This window comes from Cornus florida, unplaced genomic scaffold (assembly GCF_030987335.1).
Source record: "Cornus florida cultivar Cherokee Brave unplaced genomic scaffold, ASM3098733v1 CherokeeBrave_3.0.0_Hap2_Chr05, whole genome shotgun sequence".
Taxonomy (NCBI): Eukaryota; Viridiplantae; Streptophyta; class Magnoliopsida; order Cornales; family Cornaceae; genus Cornus; species Cornus florida.
In genome coordinates, this window is record NW_026775575.1 from 46,297,820 (window position 1) to 46,319,761 (window position 21,942).

The 21,942-nt window shown below is 35.6% G+C and overlaps 1 protein-coding gene across 1 annotated transcript; it reads right to left on the reverse strand.

The window, feature by feature from the left end:
• Window positions 1-4,155: 4,155 nt before the first annotated feature.
• LOC132306395 (serrate RNA effector molecule) lies at window positions 4,156-21,538 on the reverse strand. Its single transcript, XM_059803776.1, has 12 exons — window positions 20,970-21,538; window positions 16,470-16,591; window positions 14,525-14,582; window positions 12,842-12,916; window positions 12,616-12,690; window positions 12,455-12,502; window positions 12,198-12,266; window positions 11,294-12,094; window positions 11,161-11,209; window positions 9,205-9,482; window positions 8,920-9,102; window positions 4,156-4,530 (listed from the first exon to the last, which is right to left on the reverse strand). The coding sequence occupies exons 1-12, from the start codon at window positions 21,371-21,373 to the stop codon at window positions 4,470-4,472; spliced, it is 2,223 nt and encodes a 740-aa protein (XP_059659759.1). The 5' UTR covers window positions 21,374-21,538; the 3' UTR covers window positions 4,156-4,469.
• Window positions 21,539-21,942: the final 404 nt, after the last annotated feature.

Here is a 21,942-nt window from a genome sequence, read left to right on the forward strand (position 1 = left end):
TTTTAATGGTACTAAAGAAACACAGTGCTGTGACGCACGTGCGTTGCACATGGGACCGTCACAAGAAGATGCTGCTCAACAGCTCAAGTACTAGGCAATTGGCTCAATCAAATTTCATATCAATCTCGACATCCCTGATGTGTTACACAGGGATGCACAAAAATCCGGTCAAATTGAAAATCCAAACTAGACCAAATTGGACCGGACAGTTTTGTTTGGTTTGCTAATAGTTTGGTTTGGTTATGGTTCTAAATTTGTAAAATCGTAAAGATACGTTTTAGTCACGGTTTGAGGTCCTTTAAAACTGGACTAGACCGAATCGAACCGTTATGTGTTAGATATATATATTTATATATATTAAATTATAAAGTATATATAATATGATATAATCTTACTATTCAAATCACTTATAAGGTTGTAGCAACTATCAATCATATGGTTCACTCTTAATTATTTTAGGACTTATCAATTTGTTAGATAATTTTTTTTTTTTAGTGATTGAATTGAATTGTGGCCGATTGTTTGTTGTTGAATTAATAATTCTAGATGTATTAGGTTATTACCAATTCTGAATCTATTTACTTCAGTTTCTAACAATAAAAAAAAATATAAAAATAAAAATAAAAAAACCGTGGAACTAAACCGAATCAAACCATTTTTTCACGATTTGATTTGGTTTGGTTCCTTTGGTCAAATGATTTGGTTTGGTTTGGTTTGATTTGGTCTGGTTGCAAATTTTATAAATCTTTTAGAATTGGCTTAGTTCAAAAAAAAACTCTTAAATCGGTCCAAACCGAATCGTGTACATCTTTAAATGTGTATTCATAAACATTTGACATTCTCCGATGACCTTTGAATTTAAAAGATAAACTCTTCCAATTCTAAAACTCCAACTTCAATTACATCTGGTTCACACCTTTGGTTGATGGGGGAGTGTTTCAAGAAGAGTCAAATTTATCCTTTTACTTGCAGTCGAAGGTCTCTTTGACGCAAAATTTCAGCCCTTAGATTCTTGGCCTCGGCCATTCCTCATTTCACAGGTAAGCAATTGTGTTAAAAATATGTAAGTTTTAGGGATTATTTCAAAAAAAATAGAATTTTTGAGGTCAAAGCCCAAAATAATGGAGTTAAAAGACATTTTTCAAATTAATAAAATTTTATCAAAGTCGTGACATGACATGGAAATTTACAGTACATTGGCCATCATATTATTGTGAAATGATCCAACTACCTATCCACAAAGTTTAATCTCTTTTATCACTTTTAGGGATTCTTATTGTCGACGCCTCGCTCTGCCTCGCCTTTGACATAGCCGAAAAAGAGAAAATTCTGCTACCAACAAACACTAACTCCGGCCATTACTAGATAACACCGGCAAGTCACTCCGGCGACACTTCTCAGGTTCACTACTCTCTCTCTCTCTGTAACGAGGGAGAGGAGATTTGGTGTGATGCTTCTCAAATTTGGTAATATGATGAGGTTATCATGGAGAGAGAGGAGTGATGGATCTTGTAACTCTGCAGGTTGGAAAGCTTCAACTGCAAAGTTCCACCAAGTGCACGAAAGAAAGTCCATTGTCTCGGGATGTGCTTCTGAAACTGTTGCCTTCAAATCCGCTGATGAATCCATGAAATTAACTATGATCCAGCTAATAAATATCAATTTGAATCAATCTTCTTCTATCTTTTTTTTATTCTTCCTATTTATGTTCATCTGGTCCTATTTCTAGGGTCTTTTTTTATGTACTTTATTTGTTTTATTTGTTGAATAAAATCGACACATTCAAGAAATAAAAATAAAAAGAAAAAGTAATGAAAATCAAAGAGAGAGAGAGAGTGATATGTAATGAAACTCAATGGTGTTTCCTGGAAGAGTGAAAAGAGAGAGAAAGGACAAGTTAATTAGTAAAGTTGACGGGGGTAATAGAATAATTTCATAACAACAATAGATGGGCAGTTTAGGAATCAAAAAATAATATCAAGTAAATTTCCGTGTTTAGGACAGACTTGGATAAAATTCCATTAATTTAAAATACTTAACTTTGACTTTATAACTTTCACCTCACGCGTCCAAAAACCTATTTTTTTTTTTTTTTTTTTTTTGGGATTAATACCTAGGTTTTATACGGTGGAAAGTGTAAACATTTGCTCCATTTTTGTTAATGAATAGTACTTATCATAATGGGTAAAAAATTATATTTGCTTTATACAGAATTTTTGTATATATATATATATATATATATGTAAACACTCTTCAAATATACTCTTTTTTTCTCCCTTATTTCTTCTTCTCTCCCAAAATATCAACCCAGTTTAGAATTTAATTTCTTTTCAAATGGATTTTGATTAAAATTCCCTTATTTCTTCTTCTCTCCCAAAATATCAACCCAGTTTAGAATTTGATTTCTTTCCAAATGGATTTTGATTAAAATCCCACCACCAGCTTCTCTCCCAAAACAGTTTAGAATTTGATTTCTTTCCAAATAGATTTTGTTCATGCTGGCTTTATTTCGAAATAGAATAAGCAATTCTATTTCCAAATTGAAGGTCAGATCAGACTTCTCCAAATCGAAGCGTATGATTTCTTTGTTTCTGCCATTCTTATGTAAATAAGAGGATTTTCTTGAAAATAAAATATGAAACTTATACCTGTATCCCAAATTATCCTTATTTGCTACAGCACAACAATTTCCAAACATTTTTGTAATATATATCCCAATGTATCTGTAAAGTGGTGCATCACAACATTTTCCTAAATACATCCCAATATTTTCGTACAAACATCCCAACTTATTTGTAAAGTCCATTCCAACATTTTCTTAAAGTAAATCTCAATATTTTCCTAAAGTGAATCCCAACATTTTTCTAAGGTGGTGTACGTACTATTCCCTTCTTTTTCGTCACCTCATACTGCCGTTCTTCACTTCTTCTCCTTCGCCTCACTGCCATTCTGGTGCATCCCAACATTTTCTTACGGTGAATTCTAACATTTTCCTAAGGACTTTTCCAATCTAGCTTCAGACCTTCTTCCCTTCTTCTTTGTTTTCCTTTCCTTTCTTCTTCATCTTCGTTTATTCGAAATTCAAACCCTAACCCTCAAACCTTCCTTTTTCCCTTCTTCTTCTTCACCTCAAACCTTTGATCCCATTCTTCACTCCTTCACCTCATTGCCGTCTTCCTCTTCTTCACCTTCTTTCTTTCCTTTTAGAGAGGAAAGGAAGACAACCGTAACTTTTAGAGAGAGAAAACGTATTTTAGAAATAATATTTAAAGTTAATATATATATATAATACAATATTTAAAGAGTTGGTAAAAAATTAGTTTTTTAATTGAGGTGGCACATTTCCAGCCACTTCTTTCAAATGGGACAAATGATTGTACTACGCAATAGGATTTGATTCTGGTCCTGTTTTATACCGCCTATTTCTTAGTGTCAAACAATAATCCGTACTTTTCTAGGAATAAAATGATTGACAATCAATATGTATTTTTTAACTAATTTACTCAATTCCTCAGCTTGACTACTTGGTTTCATTGATTTACTGGGTAAAATGACTTATTCTATTTGGGCTTCTGTTCATCGTTGCCTAAAATTAGGCACCGAGTGTGCTATGATTAGACGTAAAATATTTTTATTAAAATATATATATTTTTAAAATAAAATATTCTTTTATTTTTACTTTATAAATCTACGTCAAAATTAAAGTCAAATTTATCGGACAGAACATATAAAATAACTTACCAAAAATTTATAAATAAATTATTTTTACTAAATTTTAATATTTTTTTTCTTCGTAAAATATAGAAAAAAAATTATTTTCTAAAAAATATTTTACATTCAAACAACAAACGGACAACCAAACACCAAAAAATATAAATAAAAAAAATTATTTTCTAAAAAATATTTTATGTTCAAACAACAAACTGAGCCAAAAAAACAAACTGAGCCAACAGGATAAAACTGAAGCCACAACTTGAAATGCTGTGGGACCCACCACCACCGCCTTTCTAGTTCAGGCTTAAAACTCGGAAAGAATGTTCGTTCTCCCTAAAATAAGCCACCAAGTGCCGGTGCATCCATACAGAAACACCCTTTTCACTATTACCAAGTGGTAAAATTATCAAAGTAGCTCTTTTCACTGAATTTATGAATATCTAGTTGGGAAAAAATAGATAAATATCTGAAAACTCATGTCTGGGTCAATTTTACAGCACTCCAAATTTCATATTTGATGGAAAGTTACCACCTGCTAAAGCGAGGAGGAGAAAAATATATCAGGAATGTTCGGGTTACTAACACATTTGCCATGCCTGAAATACAAGAAACCGAAGAAGCATTTATGAACAGCAGAATTGGAAGCAGATCTTAAATGTTGCAGTATTAAAGCAGTTGACCTCCGACCGAAACAGCAGTTTTTCCTTCCAGAGAGAAGCATCTGATGCTATGTTACGCACCACCAATGTTAAAAACTAGAGACTCCTGTAGTCTATCACAGTTACTTCATCGTCTGGTGCGTCAAGGTCTTGATAGCTGCATGGTCGTTAAATGCAACTTAGCACATGCCACTATAAAATATACTCATGCATCTTGACCACAAGTATAAAAGTTTAAAAAGATCAAAGCTGTGAAAAACAAGATATTCTCAATCTTTCCTAAAGCAATATATTTCAAATCAACAGCGACAAGATACTTCAAATTCACCGGAGACCACTAACGGACACTTTGTATTCAGGAAGCAGTTTTATGCAACTCATAATAAATATAAGCATGTTAAAACATAAAAACAATAATCATGGCAATATGAAGACGACGGCAAGATCATCCCTCAGTATCCTAACTTTGATAGATTAGGTAACATATAACGACGCGTGTAAGAATATATTTACAAGGTAACTATAGGTATGAATGAATGAAAATTTTCTATTTAAAATCAGATAATTAGCAACAATTTCCTACCGTAAGATAGACGGAACCTCTGTTTATGAACTGCACCCCATTTAAAGTACAAATCACATCATACATTATAATGCATAACATATAATGTAATCATATGTATAGAATGTGCTTAATAACCCATACCCAACTTTTTTGACACTTTTACGGTATCCTAAGGTTTGACTTTCAGAAAGGTTAGAAACATACCCATACCAGATAACTGTACCCACACATGCTTTTGGCTTTTCCACATCCTTGCAGGCCCGTCCATTGATGGAAACACCAATAACCCCTCCCTAAACAAATTTATTAACTATTTTAAGTTTTTGTTCATCTCTCTCATCAAAACATGCTATTTGATAGTCTATCAATCAGACCCCCTCTAACCTGAATGAAGAACATTCAAATATCTACATCCGTGAAGGTACTCCTAATGGGTTGAAGATATAAAAAGGTCTTCTATCTTGAAAATAAGATGCATCCTATATATGCAAAATTCTTGAACTCGTACATTTATTTTTATGAAAGTATATACAAGAATCGTTTCATGATCATAACTAGAACCCCTCCTCTTTGGATCCCTCAACCCCTTATGACGTATGGTAGTTTTGGACAAGTTTCCTCAGGAAGGGATTCCATCCTCGACATCATAGTTCATAATTAAGTGCTCTAATCTTCTGAGCTACAGGCCCTACCTGTCTCCATTGGATATCTTCCCCGGAGGCCTTTTTTTCAAATAAGCCATTACATTGGGACTTACAGAGTGGGTGCTCCATTGATTTATATCAATATCGTCACTATGGCAGTGCTCATTCCATAACAATATTGTCCCAAACTTCTCACATTCCCCCAAAATAAAATATAGTCAAGCGGACTCGAGCCCTATGATAGTCTAAAAGTCACCCTTATTCTTACTGTAATTAAAACTAGTAATCATCAAGCGCATAAAATTCAGTAGCACTTCTACACTTCATTTTTATTTTTATTTTTTTTATAAGTAGCATTTCTACACTTCATCCATCCCACTAATTTCTACAAGCAATATAACCTTTGTGGATTCTAGAATATGATTAGAAGAGAGAAGGGTTATTTGAAAAATAATAAAGTTCAAGTGACCAGTGTTGTTAAAGGCGCATCCCAAGCTCACTAATGTTTACTAGGCACGCGCCTCGAGTGCGCCTCGTCCTGTTTGTCGGGCGCGCCTCACTGATGTTTTTTAAAAACTATTTCTTAAGCCAAAAAGGATACTTTTGGCAACTTAATAAACAAATAAGAGAGCCCAAGCGTACGAGATAAGAAACTTTTGTTCAAAATAATAAACAAATAAGAAAGTCCAAAAGTCTAGTGTCAACCAAACAGAGAAAGAGTGAGACCGTGAGACGAACGACAAAACCACATCAGTTCTTTCTTTTTCTTCTCTCTCTTCTCCTCTACTTGTCTCTCATCTCTTCTACTCCTCTCTTCTTATCTTTGTTTACATCTCTCTCTTCGTCTAGTTCTCTTCTCTCTTATCTTTTTTTTTTTTGGGGGCGGGAGGAGGGGGATCGTTTTTTTCTCCTTTTTTTCTTTAACACTCTCTCTCTCTTCTCGTCTTACTTTTCTCTCTTCATTTACTTCTTTTGTTTCTACGTCTATTTTTTTGGCTCTGTTTATCTTTTCTTGTTAACAGTTTTTTTTGTTAACAGATTTATTTCTTTTTGTGCTCTGTTTTGCCAAAACAAATCCTGCTTTGCCTTTCAAGAAAACAAATTTGTGCTCTATTTTATGATTGTTGGATGCATGTTCAGTTGATGGATTTTCTTTTTTTATATTTGATATTAATTTTTAAAGTATTGATATGACTTATGAGATATGAATGTTTTTATGGTAGTTTAAATTTTCAATTGTGCGCCTCACTTCACTCAGGCGCGCGCCTAGGCTCCAAAGGACCTCTAGCGCCTTGGTGCGCCTTGGTGCGCCTTTAATAACACTGCCAGTGACTTGGGTGGAGACTGAAGCAATTTCACAGAGAGAGAGGTCATAGAAGACATTAAAGATATCCTAGTGTCTCATTAAGGGAATGAAGAGAATTTTTCAAGGTGTGTTGGATATTGGGATTCCTCCAGAAAGTGACTCCAGGTCTGTTTATAGGCAAGAGAAGACGAGACAGTTCTCATGAAAACTACATAAGCACCTCACCTTCGGCTGCAGGAGCTTTGGGCTGGAATCCCTTGAACGAAGACCCTCCAAAATAATGACAAGCCGAGCTGCAAACAGCAACCTACACGGTCGCTGTAGGATCTGAATGTCCGTTGGGCAAATCTTGTTGGAAAGATGATGATGAGCAATCAGGTAAGGACTAAGATGGCACTGACTGAGGACCAGAGGATGGTGTGGCTAGGACAGTGAGACGATCTGAAATATGAAGCGGTCACTAGCCCAACTCTACCACGAACCAATAGGAAGATATCACATGCTCACGAAGTTAGAATGGAATAGAGGGAGTAAAGTCTCTCTCTTAGCTGCATTTTGCCTAGGGTTCAAAATGCCAATCATTATTGATCACCTTACACATCCTTTTTTTAGAGCAGAAGTTGAGGCACTAAGTAACTTGATTTAAGCAGGCATTTAAAATGAAATGACAACATATAAGATATATTTCTCGGATAAGTTTTTTCTCCATGGTGCAAAAGATATCACCACATGTCAATGAGGCAATCCACAAGGCATGTGTCATTTGAGGTGTTTGGGCCTAAGTATAAGGTCACTTCAACATTCCTTTCAACCTCATAATAAGGTGCAAGTTCAACTGTCATGACTTCTGAATCAGCATCATTGTCATAACTCAGCTAAAAATTTGCAACTCAATCGTCAGTTATCTTAAAAAGTTGAATGATGAATACAAAGATAAAGAGTTGGGCAAATAATACCATTCCCATCTCTTTGAGATATATAACCTTAACCACGGGAGAATATTGCTTTGGCACAACTTATCTATAGCCACTTGGCAGCAAATTACAAGCTACATGTATTACATGGCCCATGTACCTACATTTTTCAATATTTCCGACTCTTCTATCATTTCTAATCTTTAAAGCCTGCATTTCTCAGGTTCTGCCTCCATCAATCACACTTTAAGTAAACCAGATGCACTAATGAAGTGGTAATTATTTTGGTAATTATATTGAAGCACATAATTGGTTTTGTACCAAGCACATGGAGTGCATCACCAGCACTAAAAACAGATTATGGCAAATTGATGCTAGTGACTTCCAAACTCCAACTCCACCAGTAAAAAACACCCCCAAAATTTGGAAGAATTAGAATCAAACTCCAATGTGGTAACCTCATCCCCCTCATGTCCTCACAGAACACTTGTTACCCTTTTCTTTATCTAAAATAGCTTTCTCTAACATTAGCAACTGCATGTGCATGGAAAGTCTCACCAAACATCTTGTTACACATAACTAAGACAATCCGTAATGTTAGATGCAAATAACATACGCTAAAGGACCTCTTACTAAATATGCTCACAGCAAGTTAATCTGACAATAACTTCAACAACAGACATTAGATTCAGTATCCTAATCTCAAGAAACAAGCTTATGCAAAATTTACATTATCAGCGTCATTCTCTCTGGCTGATGAGCTGAAATCTGCATGTTCTTTCAAGCTGAAAATTATGTAATCCCTATTTCTCCACCAATAGATCTCCTACACACTTTCATATTGTTACTGTTTGAGACCATCAATATTTTCTTTTCCTCACTAAAAGCAATTCCATTGAATTAAACCACGCTTGAAGGGGCAAACACATTCAGATTAACTTTGCCCTCAATTCTACGATATGAACATCTTCAAACATAGGAAAGACTCAAATCAATATTGCCCAGCCAATTGATGCAAACAAAAATAAATAAATAAGAACTGAAAGAATTGAAAGAAAGAGAGAGAAAGAAAGACTATCTTGAATTTTAGTTCTTTTATGTCCAGAACAAAACTTGCCTTCGTAAACGACGAGGATCCTGTCGAAACGCTGGAGGCAGAGCAATAATTGGGGCTCCTCCACTTAACTGGGGCCCAGACCGCCCGTTTCTACTACCACCTTCAAAAGGGGAAGGTCCACCCTGCTCTCGCAGCATCTGCATTGCAACTTCAGGGGGAGCAGGGACAAAAGGCCCCAGTGGACTGAAAATAATGACCAACATATATATAGGTTTCTAATGAGTATAGCAAAAGAGGCTACCAACAGCAATCAGAAAAATGACCAGAAAAACAAACTGAACATACCCAGCACCAGGTACAGGCATCAGTACAGGAGGTGGAGGAATATCAGAAGAGAAAGGAGGACCAACATGTATGCCTTGACCACCAAAAGTATCGAACATTGGTTCATCAGGATTGCCCCCAGCTGGACCATCATTGGACTGGAACTCAATTGGCTGAGGGTTCTCGGATCTATCGAATCTTTCATTGCCATTAACTCGATTGTCACGTTCTCTACGACTTCCTCGTTCATCTTTCAACCGGTTATCCACACCTAGCCTACGCCTCTGTGGTTTCTCCTTCTACAAAATGTGTTTAAAATCATAATGACGACAATAACGATAATAATTAATAAATTATAGAAACTATAAAAGAAAAAACTGAGGATGTGCATCTCTTGGTTGAGCAACTTCTGTACATAAAAAGTGACAATATAACAAACTTTTGTCATAGTACCTCAACCAAGGAGTTACATGAAAATAACTTGACCAAGATATGTTAAATAGATAAAATCACTGGCAATGAATTAGTATCTTCAGGCACCGTATTTTAACCTGACAATCTAAAACAACTCTCTCAGAATCTTTAACATGCATAGCCAAAGATACCGCATAAAACATTACAAACACAAGGATAACAAGCCACACGGCAAGTCAAGAATTTAAGAAGTGGCTGTATTCTGAAACCCAGCATCCATATCAAGGTGTGACACATCCATAGATCATTGGTTTGACAGAGATTTCCAAAATGATTCAAGAGTTTCAATGTCGAAGGGCAGCACTTCTTTCTAACGCTTATTCTTTCAGTGCTGGACTCCAAAACAACTTAGAGTCAGCATCGGATGGTTGAACTGATGCATCCATAGATCATTGGTTTGACAGAGATTTCCAAAATGATTCAAGAGTTTCATTGTCGAAGGGCAGCACTTCTTTCTAACGCTTATTCTTTCAGTGCTGGACTCCAAAACAACTTAGAGTCAGCATCGGATGGTTCAACTGATGCATGGAATTTTGTTGTGTTGTACACCAGTTCCTCTGCCCGTTGTTACATCACATTTAATTCTTCAAGATCTATTAAGGGTTATGCAACCTCACACAGCAGTTCAGAATTATTTGGAATTAGTGCAACAGGGGCAGATTAGGCGGGTTGAGGAGTTAGTTTAACAGCCCAGGCTCAACTCCAAAGTATGAAACTTCCAACCCAACCTAACCTCCATCATTGCTTATATCTTTGACCCCAAGTTGAGCTAGATTGGGAAGTCCTGCTGGAAATTTCGTTGGGTTGGGTTGGGTTGGGTTTGGGTTTGGTTTTGATAAAAAGACAAGGACTATTCTGCTTCAAACTACAGATTACTTACAAATACAATAAAAATAAAAATAAAAATGAGCTATAACCTTACAAAGTTAATAATAGTTCAGGTGTGTAATATATAATCAGATTAGGCAACTTTGGGTTAGGTTTGCACCAGCAATATCCCAGCATGGACCCAACCCAAATTTAAGTTGGGTTTGGAACTTTTCCAAACCATGCTGTGCCTTACAATGTTAATAATTGTTCAGGTTTGATTTTGGATTGGCCCTCTAAGATGCATCCCTACTTGGGATGCACTACACTAGTAAACTTCCTTGGCTACTTTCTTTTGAGCTGGTTACTGCGTTTTCTTATTTCTGGTAAATGCTAGATTCTGCATTTTCTTTTTTCAGTAAGTGCTGGATCCTGCATTTTCATCACAAGTAACTAGTAAAATACTGGTAGCACACTTTTTAGGCAACTTTCTTGGCTACTTATTCATGAAAAGGAAACTTTTAAAATACGAGCTGGCACACTTTTTTTCCTGAATTCCCAATGCCAGTGATGAGCATATAAGGGTATCATGCAACATTTTGTTCACAAGGAGAAATGCCAAATGTCAATACAAAGTAACATAGGATAACCACCCATGTATGTGAATTATCTATTTTATGGTAAGATGAATCATACCGGTACAGATTGCTGCATGACAGGAGTCCCACCAGGTGCATCTGCATCTCTGCAATGATATTAGAGTAGTTATTGCTGTATCTCTGTGATGAGCATACAAGGGTACAAAAATATTATCAGAAAAGCTACGTACTTCATGTAGTTCTGGAAATACAGATCTTCACGCACTTTAGAAGTTAGCTCCATCACGAGCTCTGGGTGCTTCAGCTTTAAATGCTTATGTACAAACTCAGCAGCATGGAATAGCTTTGTGCAACCCTTGGCTCCACATCCATACTTCCACCCATATTTCTCATCCCTGATTTTCCGGACATAAGGATCTAAAGATTCAGCAGCAACCGCATCTATCTTCTCCTTAGCAGTCATCATTTCCAAGGGATCCTGACCTTTCAATCTCTCTTGCCAACGCAAATCAAGTTTCTTTTCCCAGTCAGCCCCACTACTACTTGCATCAGAACTCTTGCCATCCACTCTCACATGTCGAAGCCCCTTAGCTTCACTTGTTTCAAGCATACCATAATAATCCAGCCCATGAATGCGCCAAAGATAAGTAATGAGTGTATCCAGTAGCTCAATGCCCTCTAGTCCTTTGACAGAAGTTAAACCCCGAATAATAATAACTGGGCCTGAGGAACCAACATGAGGTTTGTCTCTATTCATTCTGTCACTGTCAACCCTGCATAATATATTATCCTCAATTCCTTTTTCAGAGTCAAGTTTCCTTGCAAGCACCTGTGCTTGTTCAATATCAATCTGGATTCGTCTGAGCTCAGAACTGACTGGGTGAGCCTTGGGAGCAGCTGAAAGATCAGTTTCTTTAGCCAGCACCCTACCGTGACGTCTTCTTTTGCCAGCCACATCTACTTCATCATCAGAGTTAGGATCACTTGTTTGTCCTGATTTGTTTGAAGATGAGGCATTGACAGCAGGACCTCTGCTTCATGTACAGAGAAGTTACTGGTAACGTATTCATAAAACATAAGTTGGTTGTGTGCTCTTGATGTAAAAGAATACAGTGATGAAAGGGCATATCTTACAGATCCAACGTTCCACTCTGCAAATCAAGCAGAAAATCCTTTGCCATCTTTCGTGCAAGCTCATTCCTCCTTTGAAAGAGATGAGAATATACTTTAATACAAGCAAAAGTTATTCACTAAAAATCACAGAACAGAAGCATAACAGTTGGCGACACAAACAATAAAAAATATCATCCACATAAGTTACGATGCCATTAAATTCTTTTGGCTTGATTATAAGTTTTGCAACTACCATCTTTAATACAAATAGCGTGCACCTTTCAATAACAGCAAGTAAATTTGTTGGGTGATATTTGTCCTTCAACCTAGATAAACAAGCAAGATCAACAAAAAAGATGTGATAACACGATAATACCCAAAAAAGAAAATAATACAAAAGAAAAGAAAGAAAGAAACTTAAAGAAAACATGAAATATACCATTCTTCATCTTTATGAGTATTAAAAAAAGTCCGTTTCTGAGTTGATATATACTCTGATTTGTATTCTTGATATCTGTAAAGATGAAAAGGCCAAACCACTCGGTTATTCAAAAAAACCAATTCAGAGAGAAGAAAAAAAAAAAAAAAAAAAAAAAAAAAAAAGTGGTTAAAGAAGTTAAAGAAGTTGGACTTATATTCAAATCTATTAAAACATTTCCTTGTACCTGCGCTCGGCTTCGGCCGGTAGAATATCATCCTCAAGCTCCTGAATGAACTGCTTATAAGACATCAAACCTTCTCTGTAAAATAAAATATTTCATGTCAATTATTGTCAGGCAAAGCTCCAACAGTCCAACACAGCAGACTCTTATAAGAGACATAACAACAACAAAAGCAGCAAAAAATAGGCATGCAAATACAGTAACAGCTGATCGCTAGCGACATGGATCAGATAAATATCATACTGCAGGAAACATAGTCTTTTCTTTTCTTTTTCCTATTTTTTTTCCCTTTCTGATTATTATCATCCAATTTTGGTGCCCTGACAAAAATATATCATTCCAATCTTGGAACCAATACTCGTCTTTGCTTTTTTTTTTTTTTATTTCTTATTATTATCATTCCAATCCCATGCCTTAGCAAAAATATGTCATTCCAATCTCCATGAATCGCCATAGTGTGCAAAATCGTTGATACTTAATACAAACACTCATCTAGACCACAAGAGAGCAGACAGACATAAATTGCTGCGTACATAGTTCCAATACGAAACAAAATTGAGTAACTCAAAAAAACATAGCAAATTCAAGATTGTATATGCTTCAGTAAACATAAGCAAAAATAATAAAATACACCAAAAGTTCTATGTGCAGTGATGTAGCTCATGTTAACATGCTCACTGAAGCTTTTGACGGAGGTTTAAATTTCAAAATCAAATAGCATATTATCAGGAATGTTGAATTTATGACAGGAACTTTAACTATGCCCAAACTTGCCTTATTTTGGATATGAAAGATTATTCATACAAGCAACTCTCAGCTAGAACCACAATAAAGGAATAATCATAAAATTCCAATCTCAACTACATTACAAAATTCAATTGTTCATATGAATAACCGTATCATGTTAAGAAACATTTTCAGCATGCTTTACCAAACATAATATGCAATCATCATAATACATTTTTCATATAATTCCTCACTACATGCTTATTTAAATTTACCCACCCCGTTATCGTTCCCATTAAAAGTCCAAGATCACCATACCCTCATATTAACCACATTAAAAAACCCATGTCATTTCTTAAAAGCACATTTATCTACTGCACACGTGATGTTATGAATTTATTTTGTAAAATTTGTTTAATCAAGATTATCTTGATCAATTATTGATCCTGACAACAAAAATCAGACTACAGAGACAACAAAAAAGCATATCAAAATGTGAAAGAATCAATTTGTCTCCAAACACAGTCAACGGTTATAAATAATCAGAATGTCTATTATAAGATAATATTTCCAATGTGATACCCAGAACTTGTAACTTGTTGCATAGTTTGCAATCTGATTATTTTCAGCCCTACAGCCAACTGAAGTAATTGAAAATCAAGATAAAAGATCCACTCTGGCACTAGATACTATACAGTGATCCTAATGCAATTGTAGCATATCAAGAGTTAAAAGACTCCCTCTGATAGGATAGTCACAGGTTAAAGAAATATTAGAATTGGTGAAGCACGAAAACTTATGCATAGTTACAACACATAAGCAGACAATTGCTTGACAATTCAATAAAGATTTATTAATTTAATCATTGTTGTGACTTGGTCCCAAAGAAAGCTGGATCTTTAGCAAAAGAACAAACATCAAATGAACCCATTGAAACAAAGAGAAGCTAAAAATGCTTACCTTTGAGAACTCCCTGTATTGGAAGCATCATTGTAGCCACCACGACCTGAATCCCAATCTGCAAAACAGATAATACCCGACATGCTCCAGATTAACTATCATAAGAAAGCTTTTAGAAGTTATCGACATACCATAAGGTACGTTGCTAAGCTAAAATTAGTGGACAAATATTTTTGACCACTAGCCAACATTGTCATGGATAATAAAAAATTATTAAAAAAGACAACCACCATAAATATAGTTGTTAAAGGTGAACCTACGCTCCAAAAAAGATCCGGGCTCATCGAGGGTTACCAAAGCACCTCAATCTACCACATAGACCAGGCCCCTTCATTAGACTTGTGTAAGCACTCAAGCCCGTGCTTTCATATTCAATGGATCGTATTGTTTAATCTTATTGTATATTTGCTGGAATTCATGAACTTATTATGGTTTGCTACTTAATTGTGCCTATTACTTCATTCTCAAATTTTATGATAATACAATATATATTTCAAATGACCAAAATTAACTTGGGTAGAGTTAGGAAATACAGATATCATAGCATGTGAATTAACAGAGACCTATGACCTTAAATAAAGCGGAATGGATTCATGGGATTCATGTAGCCGACCCCAAGTAATTGGAAAAAGGCTTCGTCGTGGTGGTGGTGGTGGTGCTGGTTGTTGAATATATTTGGGGCAAGATTTTGACTCTGGATAATTTGAGAAAGAGATGACAGATTACAGTCAATTGGTGCTGTCTGTGCAAGAGGAATGGCGAGTCCGTGGATCACCTTCTTTTGCATTGCCCTGTGGCCCACGCCTGTTGGAGCCTTATTTTTGGAATATTCGGCATCCAATGGGTTATACCTCAGTCTTCGAGGGATTTGATTGACGCTTGAAGAGGTTGCAATGTGGGGCCCACACCTGTGAGTGTTGGAGGGCTGTTCCCCTTTGTGTGTGGTGCTCATGGAAGGAGCGGAACAGAAGATCTTTTGATGGGGAGGAATCTTCCCTGGGGGCTTTAAAGTTCCATATTATTAGCTCTCTTTTTAGTTGGGTTTTGGGGAGAAATTGTATATCTATTGAGGAGTTTATTGATTTTTGGGCTCCGGTGGGTCCTTAGGACCTTGTCTCTGTCTTCAGCCTTTGTATAGCTTTCGCGATCAAAGGCCGAAGACAGAGACAAGGATGTGTTCATTTTGAATTCATTATACACCCTTTTAACTACGTTTTCTTTATAAATATTTTCCTCCACCCTAAATTGTTGGTTCATCTAAGAAAAAAAAATTAACTTGCCAAGAGACATCATTTAATGCATTCATATTCAACTAGAAGGCTGCAAATTTCCAACGCTACAGGTCCATACACACTGTTAATGAATTCACATCCAATTAGAAATCTGAAATTTAGGACATAACAATTTGAGAAGGAAATTTGTATGTGCATTGAAAATATAAACTGAGTTCATTAAGTTTCCAGTAGATTTAAATATGGCATAGACAAAGAAAACTAGAACCAAATATTCTGCCAATCTCAAACACCCAACTTATTACATATAAGGAAAGATGAATCATGGACTAACCAACAAATAGTTCACCCCTTCATTATGTACTTTGAAAAATTTTATGATGGGATGATCAAGAAAAAAGACCATCAATTTGAACCATGTCAGATTAGATAGTGAAATTTTCAAAGAAAAAAATTCTACCAAAAAAAAAAAAAACTAGATAGCACAAGGTTCAAAACCATGATTGACATCTGAGGCTCAAATGCAAGTTATGTCTTCCAAATTTAAAATAACTATTTGACATTTACTATGGAAAGCACATCACAAGAGCTTTTATATTCACATGCTACAGATACAAATTAAATAAAACATTTATGCCACAACACTAAGAACAGCCCCAAAGCTAAGTTATATTTAATAGAGATTCATGTTCAAAGCAAAACTCCAGCATTACCAGATGGGCCACTTTGATAACCACCTGAGCGGCCAATGTACCGACCATGAGGCCTTTCATCCACGAAACCAGGCCTGCCCCCCATCTCACGTTCATACCCGCCTGGATAATCATATCCAAACCTATACAATCAAACATGTTGACAGCTGAGTAATGTATACTAGGTGTACTGCCAAAGTTAAAACATCTCTAATAATAAGGATTCAAGTGACAGTAGACGTAGGTATAAGGTAAAAAAGAGAAAGTGGAGAATCTATTGCAAAACTACAAATAATGTGAATTTAAAAAAATAAATAAATAAATAAACCTACTAGATGTCCAAAGCAGCTCTTCTAGTCTAACCAATAAAATGGAAAAAAAAAGTCCAATGGTGGGACAAAAAAAGAAAAGTTGCTTTTGGGGCAGACATCACCTTCCACACGAAATATTTCCTTTCTTTTCTTCAAAAAGAAAACAGAATTTATGTGTTCCAATATAAATTTCACGTAGGAACAAATACTACATGAACAAGTCATTACACATTTAAAGTACTATTGTCCAACTGTGAACTGAAAATTTACAATAGAATTCCACATAATCTTTGACTAGAAGTGGCCACAGTAAACATGAAGACGTGAAAAAAAAAAAAAAAAAAAAAAATGACGGCCGTTGTGAAACCACAAACTTTAAACCTCTGATTTCTCATTGTCCATTTAGTCCACCCTTTAGTTTAAAAATGCTATTAAAAATCTACCAATTTCATCTAAAACATGCTTATATAAAGCCAGCACCTACAACAAATCTGCCATACTATGATTACTATCTCAACAGCTCAATTTAACTAAGACGTTAGACAAATTAAAAATGCTTAACCAAATAATGAAATTCACAAGAAAACATAGTCATAAATCAAAAGCTTAATGTAACCAATACATATAGATAACGAAAATGAACTAAAAATTTACCAAGTCTATGTAAAACATGCTTATATAAAGGCAGCACCTACAACAAATCTACCATACTATCTTCCTTTTTCTTTTCTTTTTTGATAAGTAAATCTACCATACTATCTCAACAGCTCAATTTAACTAAGACATTAGACAAATAAAAATGCTTAGACAAATAATGAAATTCACAAGAAAACATGGACATAGAATCAAAAGCTTAACGTTTCCAATACATATTACAATTTACAACTTCAATTGTAAAGTAACACCCACAACTATAAATCCGAAAACATGACCATATGAGCATGCACCTCCATATGTTTATATATGTAAAAAATGTCTTCAAAAAGTATTGACGAAGAGAAAATGAAGTATAAAGTAATTGGTCATCAATAAAATATAAACGGTTTCATTCCTTGCAGACTTGCAGGTCCAAGAGGCTTTAAGTAGATAACCAAAAGAGGAAGCACTTGTCTGAATGATTATCCCGGAAACTTAATAAGTATGCTCATGCAATTGCAAAACGATTACGAGGGTTCTACAACTTTAACATCATTATAATCCTGAAATTTCCATGTATGTTTCCTTAGTAAGACTGTTTATTTTTTAATAAGGCCTTGACCAAAACTGGAGGGGTTCGCCTATTAACAGTCAAGTTTGTTAACAAAAAAAAAAAATTCATTTTTCACTTGACATCGATACTACTACTTACTCTGCCAAACTAAGGATGGATGTGAGGTAAGATATGCTGTTATTATATCTTTGGTGGTACACGAGAGAGCAAACCATGCATAACAGGTGAGAGAAGGGTGGGGAGGAGGAGAAGGGAAAAAATAAAAGATGGGAAGAACGTAAAGGATCAATCAAGCTATCTATATGAATTAGTGGTAAAATTGAGGTACAACTAAAATTCAATATAATGTATGATTTATTGGAAGTCTAAATAATGACTGCAGAACACCTTAGGTGATAGCACTCAACTTAGCAGAACTAATATTAGATTTTAACTTCAGATTCACTTTCTTATATATAAACTTGTTTTTATACTGATAGTCCTTACAAAAACAGCAAATCTTAAATCCCAAAAAACACAGAATCGACCTAGCACCCAATTTATGCAACTATAACATAACAATATCTTCGAGCTTCTAAAGATCAAGACTAACAGTACCCTAAAAATGGGGAACAATATGAAATACTATTACGTCAATCATTCATTCTACTACTTATAGCAATGAAAGGACATCCAGATGCTGCCAGAAAAAACTCAAGCATGATGTACTTTCCCCATCTAACAAGTCTCAGTGTCAATCAAACAAAGAAAGAAAGGAAATACTACATGTTTGGTTCAGTTTTTTGTTGTTGTGTATGGTTGACATTTTCTAAAAACTTAGTTAAAAAAAATGCCTTTTTTCAAAGAACCATCTTTTATAGTTGTCCTAAAACTGCTTTCTGTTTTCTGAACTCTCGAGAACAGGAAACTGAACTAAACAGGCCCTATAGTTCTTACAATATCTTCTTCTTTCTTTTTGACAAGATTGTATTAAAGCACCCAAAAGGGGAATGCATCCCACAAAAGAAACACAAGACCAAATGGCGTCTCTAAACACTCAAATAGCCCAAAATATCAACAATTTCCTCCATAGATTTACAATTTTTCCCTAGAACCCAACAAAGAGGGTGCTAATAATAGAGAACTTAACAGTCCCAATAGGAGTCTCCTTTCCTTCAAAAGTCTCACAATTTCTTGAACTCAAATTTTAAGTCGTGTTTGCAATTCAGAAAATTTAATTATTACTAACTCAAATAATTGCAACAAAATCATTCTCATTAATAGACATGTCTCTTACTTATTAGAGAGAGAGAGAGAGAGAGAGAGAGAGAGAGAGAGAGAATAAACCATGCCCTTAATATGACCTTACTAACACAGCAAATCTTAAATCCCATTATGCAACTAACATATTCAACACGTCAACCGATTTATGCAACTATAATCATCCTCAGTGTACACACAACAACATATTCGAGCTTACAAAGATTTCAGAAGACCAACTTCATCCCACAAATAGAGACCAATTTGAGATACTATTATCTCATTCTTTCATTCTACTACTTTTGGCAACAAGGGACATCCAAATGCTGCCACACAAAACTCAAGCATAATGTAATTTCCTATCTAAGATAGTCTCAGTTTCATTGGTCAACCATTGTCCTAGTGGATTTAACTTTCAAACTCTAGGTCAATGATTCAAGACCATTAGCGAGAGAAGAAAGGGAGAAAAAAAAAAAAAAAAAAAAAAAGTCTCAGCTTCAATCAAACAGAGGAAGAAGAAGATGAAGAAATAAAACTAAAATAGGAGATCCTTTGAAGGAAAGGAGACTCCTATTAGAGCGTTGAAGTTATCCATTATTAGCACTCTTTTTTGTTGGGTTTTAGAGATAAATTGTAAATTCATGGGGGAGATTGTTGATTTTTTGGACTCTTTGAGAGTATAGAGGCCCTATTTGACCTTGTGTAGGTTTTGAGGGATGTGTTCCCCTTTTGAAGGCTTTTTATTACAATCTTACTTATCAAAAAAAATGAAATACTAGTTCTCATAATATCCTGAACTCAAATTTAAAGTTGTGTTTGCAATTCTTATCACCAACATTCAGAAAATTTTAGTATCACTAGCTCAAATGATTGCAACAAAACCATTCTAATGTTCAGATTGCTTCGAGAATAGACCATTGCCGAAGACAGTAATCAGTCATGCTTCTTAATATGATTTAATATAATAATCAAGTGCATAAAATGAATGAAAAAAAATGGTAAAACTTCAGTAATTACCCCAGTAATTCAGCCATTAAGTGATATTCCATCAAGATCCCATTTCCCTACAGTCAGAACTCAAGAATAAATTGCATGTGAATAGAGATCCTAACCCATTTGGTGCAATCACACGCAAACCATGTGCATAAGGTAAAGTCCAGAAAGCAATTAACTTTTTGTTGTCTATCTGGTATCAATATAAGAACATGGTTTGATTGGTCATTATCTAACCATATTACTCCATAAATGATGGGAAGCATAGAATAGCATAACATGTTATTGTGAGAGAGAGCAGAGGTAGTAGTCAAACATCTCCAGAATCCTAAAGGAACAAACCTATCATAATCAGTACCACATCAAAGTGTGGCAGAAGTTTCCCCAGAACACCCATAAGAAATCTGGTTATGCAATCCATCAGCACTTTCCAGTATTCTCTCTACAACCAATATGCACCCCATAAAGCTAAACTTTAAACTACCCTAAGCAGTCTTCACCTTCCAACTTCCAGGTTATTACTACTGTTCATTCTCCATTCGCAAGCAAAACAGCTTCACAGCAATCAATCACGAAAACAATTCCTAAAGGCAGATTCACCTTCTAACCTAACATTTATCAATCAATCTAAACCGTGATACTACTCGATATAAACAAAAGAATATGTAAATAATGTAGAATTATATATATATATATATATATATACATACATACATGTGTAATTGCATGTATGTAAACGCATATTTTAATATATAATTATTCACTGACCTTCTATCTCCGGGTCCGTATCCTCCTCTAGGGCTTCCGCGCCGCCCGTCATAATCGTCCCTTCGCGACCTCTTAAACGGCGGGAGCGGAGGCGACCGCCGAGGAGGAGAGTGCCGTCCGCGGTAAGGGGGAGGAGGGCTAGGGCTCAATCGCCGCTTGTAATCCCTCTCCCTGGGCGGCGGTGACCGGTTCCGATCGTAGTAGTCCCCGCGACGGTTTGGCGGGCGGTCAAGGTCCCTATCGTCTCTTCTCTCTCTAGAATCTCTCTCTCGTCTCCTGGGTGGTGGAGGCGGCGGAGGAGGCGGCGATGATTCGGTGTCCTCGTTCGACTTGTCTCTTCGGTCGGAGGGGCGATCTCGCCGACGGTCGAGAGAATCGACCGGCATGTTCATTACTTCGGCCATTGATGAAACCCTAGGAATAAGTGAAATGGAATGCCGATGGTTCAACTCGGACTGATTCGGAGGCTTTTGAAGCTTTTAAGAGAGAGAGAGACACACAGAGAGAGTGATAAATAATATATAACTGAGTGGAAATGCAAGAAATACGTGCAAATATTTCCCTTCGCAGCCAAAATTACATTCACGTCTCCTCTCACGAACATGGAAGAAAGATCTTTTTACGCACGATTATAAATTTATAGTTATAGATATATATATATTTTTTATGAAGGCAATCAAAATAAAATAAAATAAAATATTTAAGACTAAATGTGTCAAACTATATAATAAATTAGAATATATTTATAAATATATTCATGTTGAGTTAACACAGTATTATATTTACTTATAACAAGGATCATTTATCCCACGTCAAATTCGGATGATAAAGTGATTGGGTATAAATAGGTGGGTATGTTGCATTACCTAACAGCTTGAGTTTTTAGGTAAATGGACAAGCGTCTACTTGTTACAGTTGGTATCAGAGTCAGATCCAATCTTTGATACGATGCCACGCTAAACATCCGGCTCGG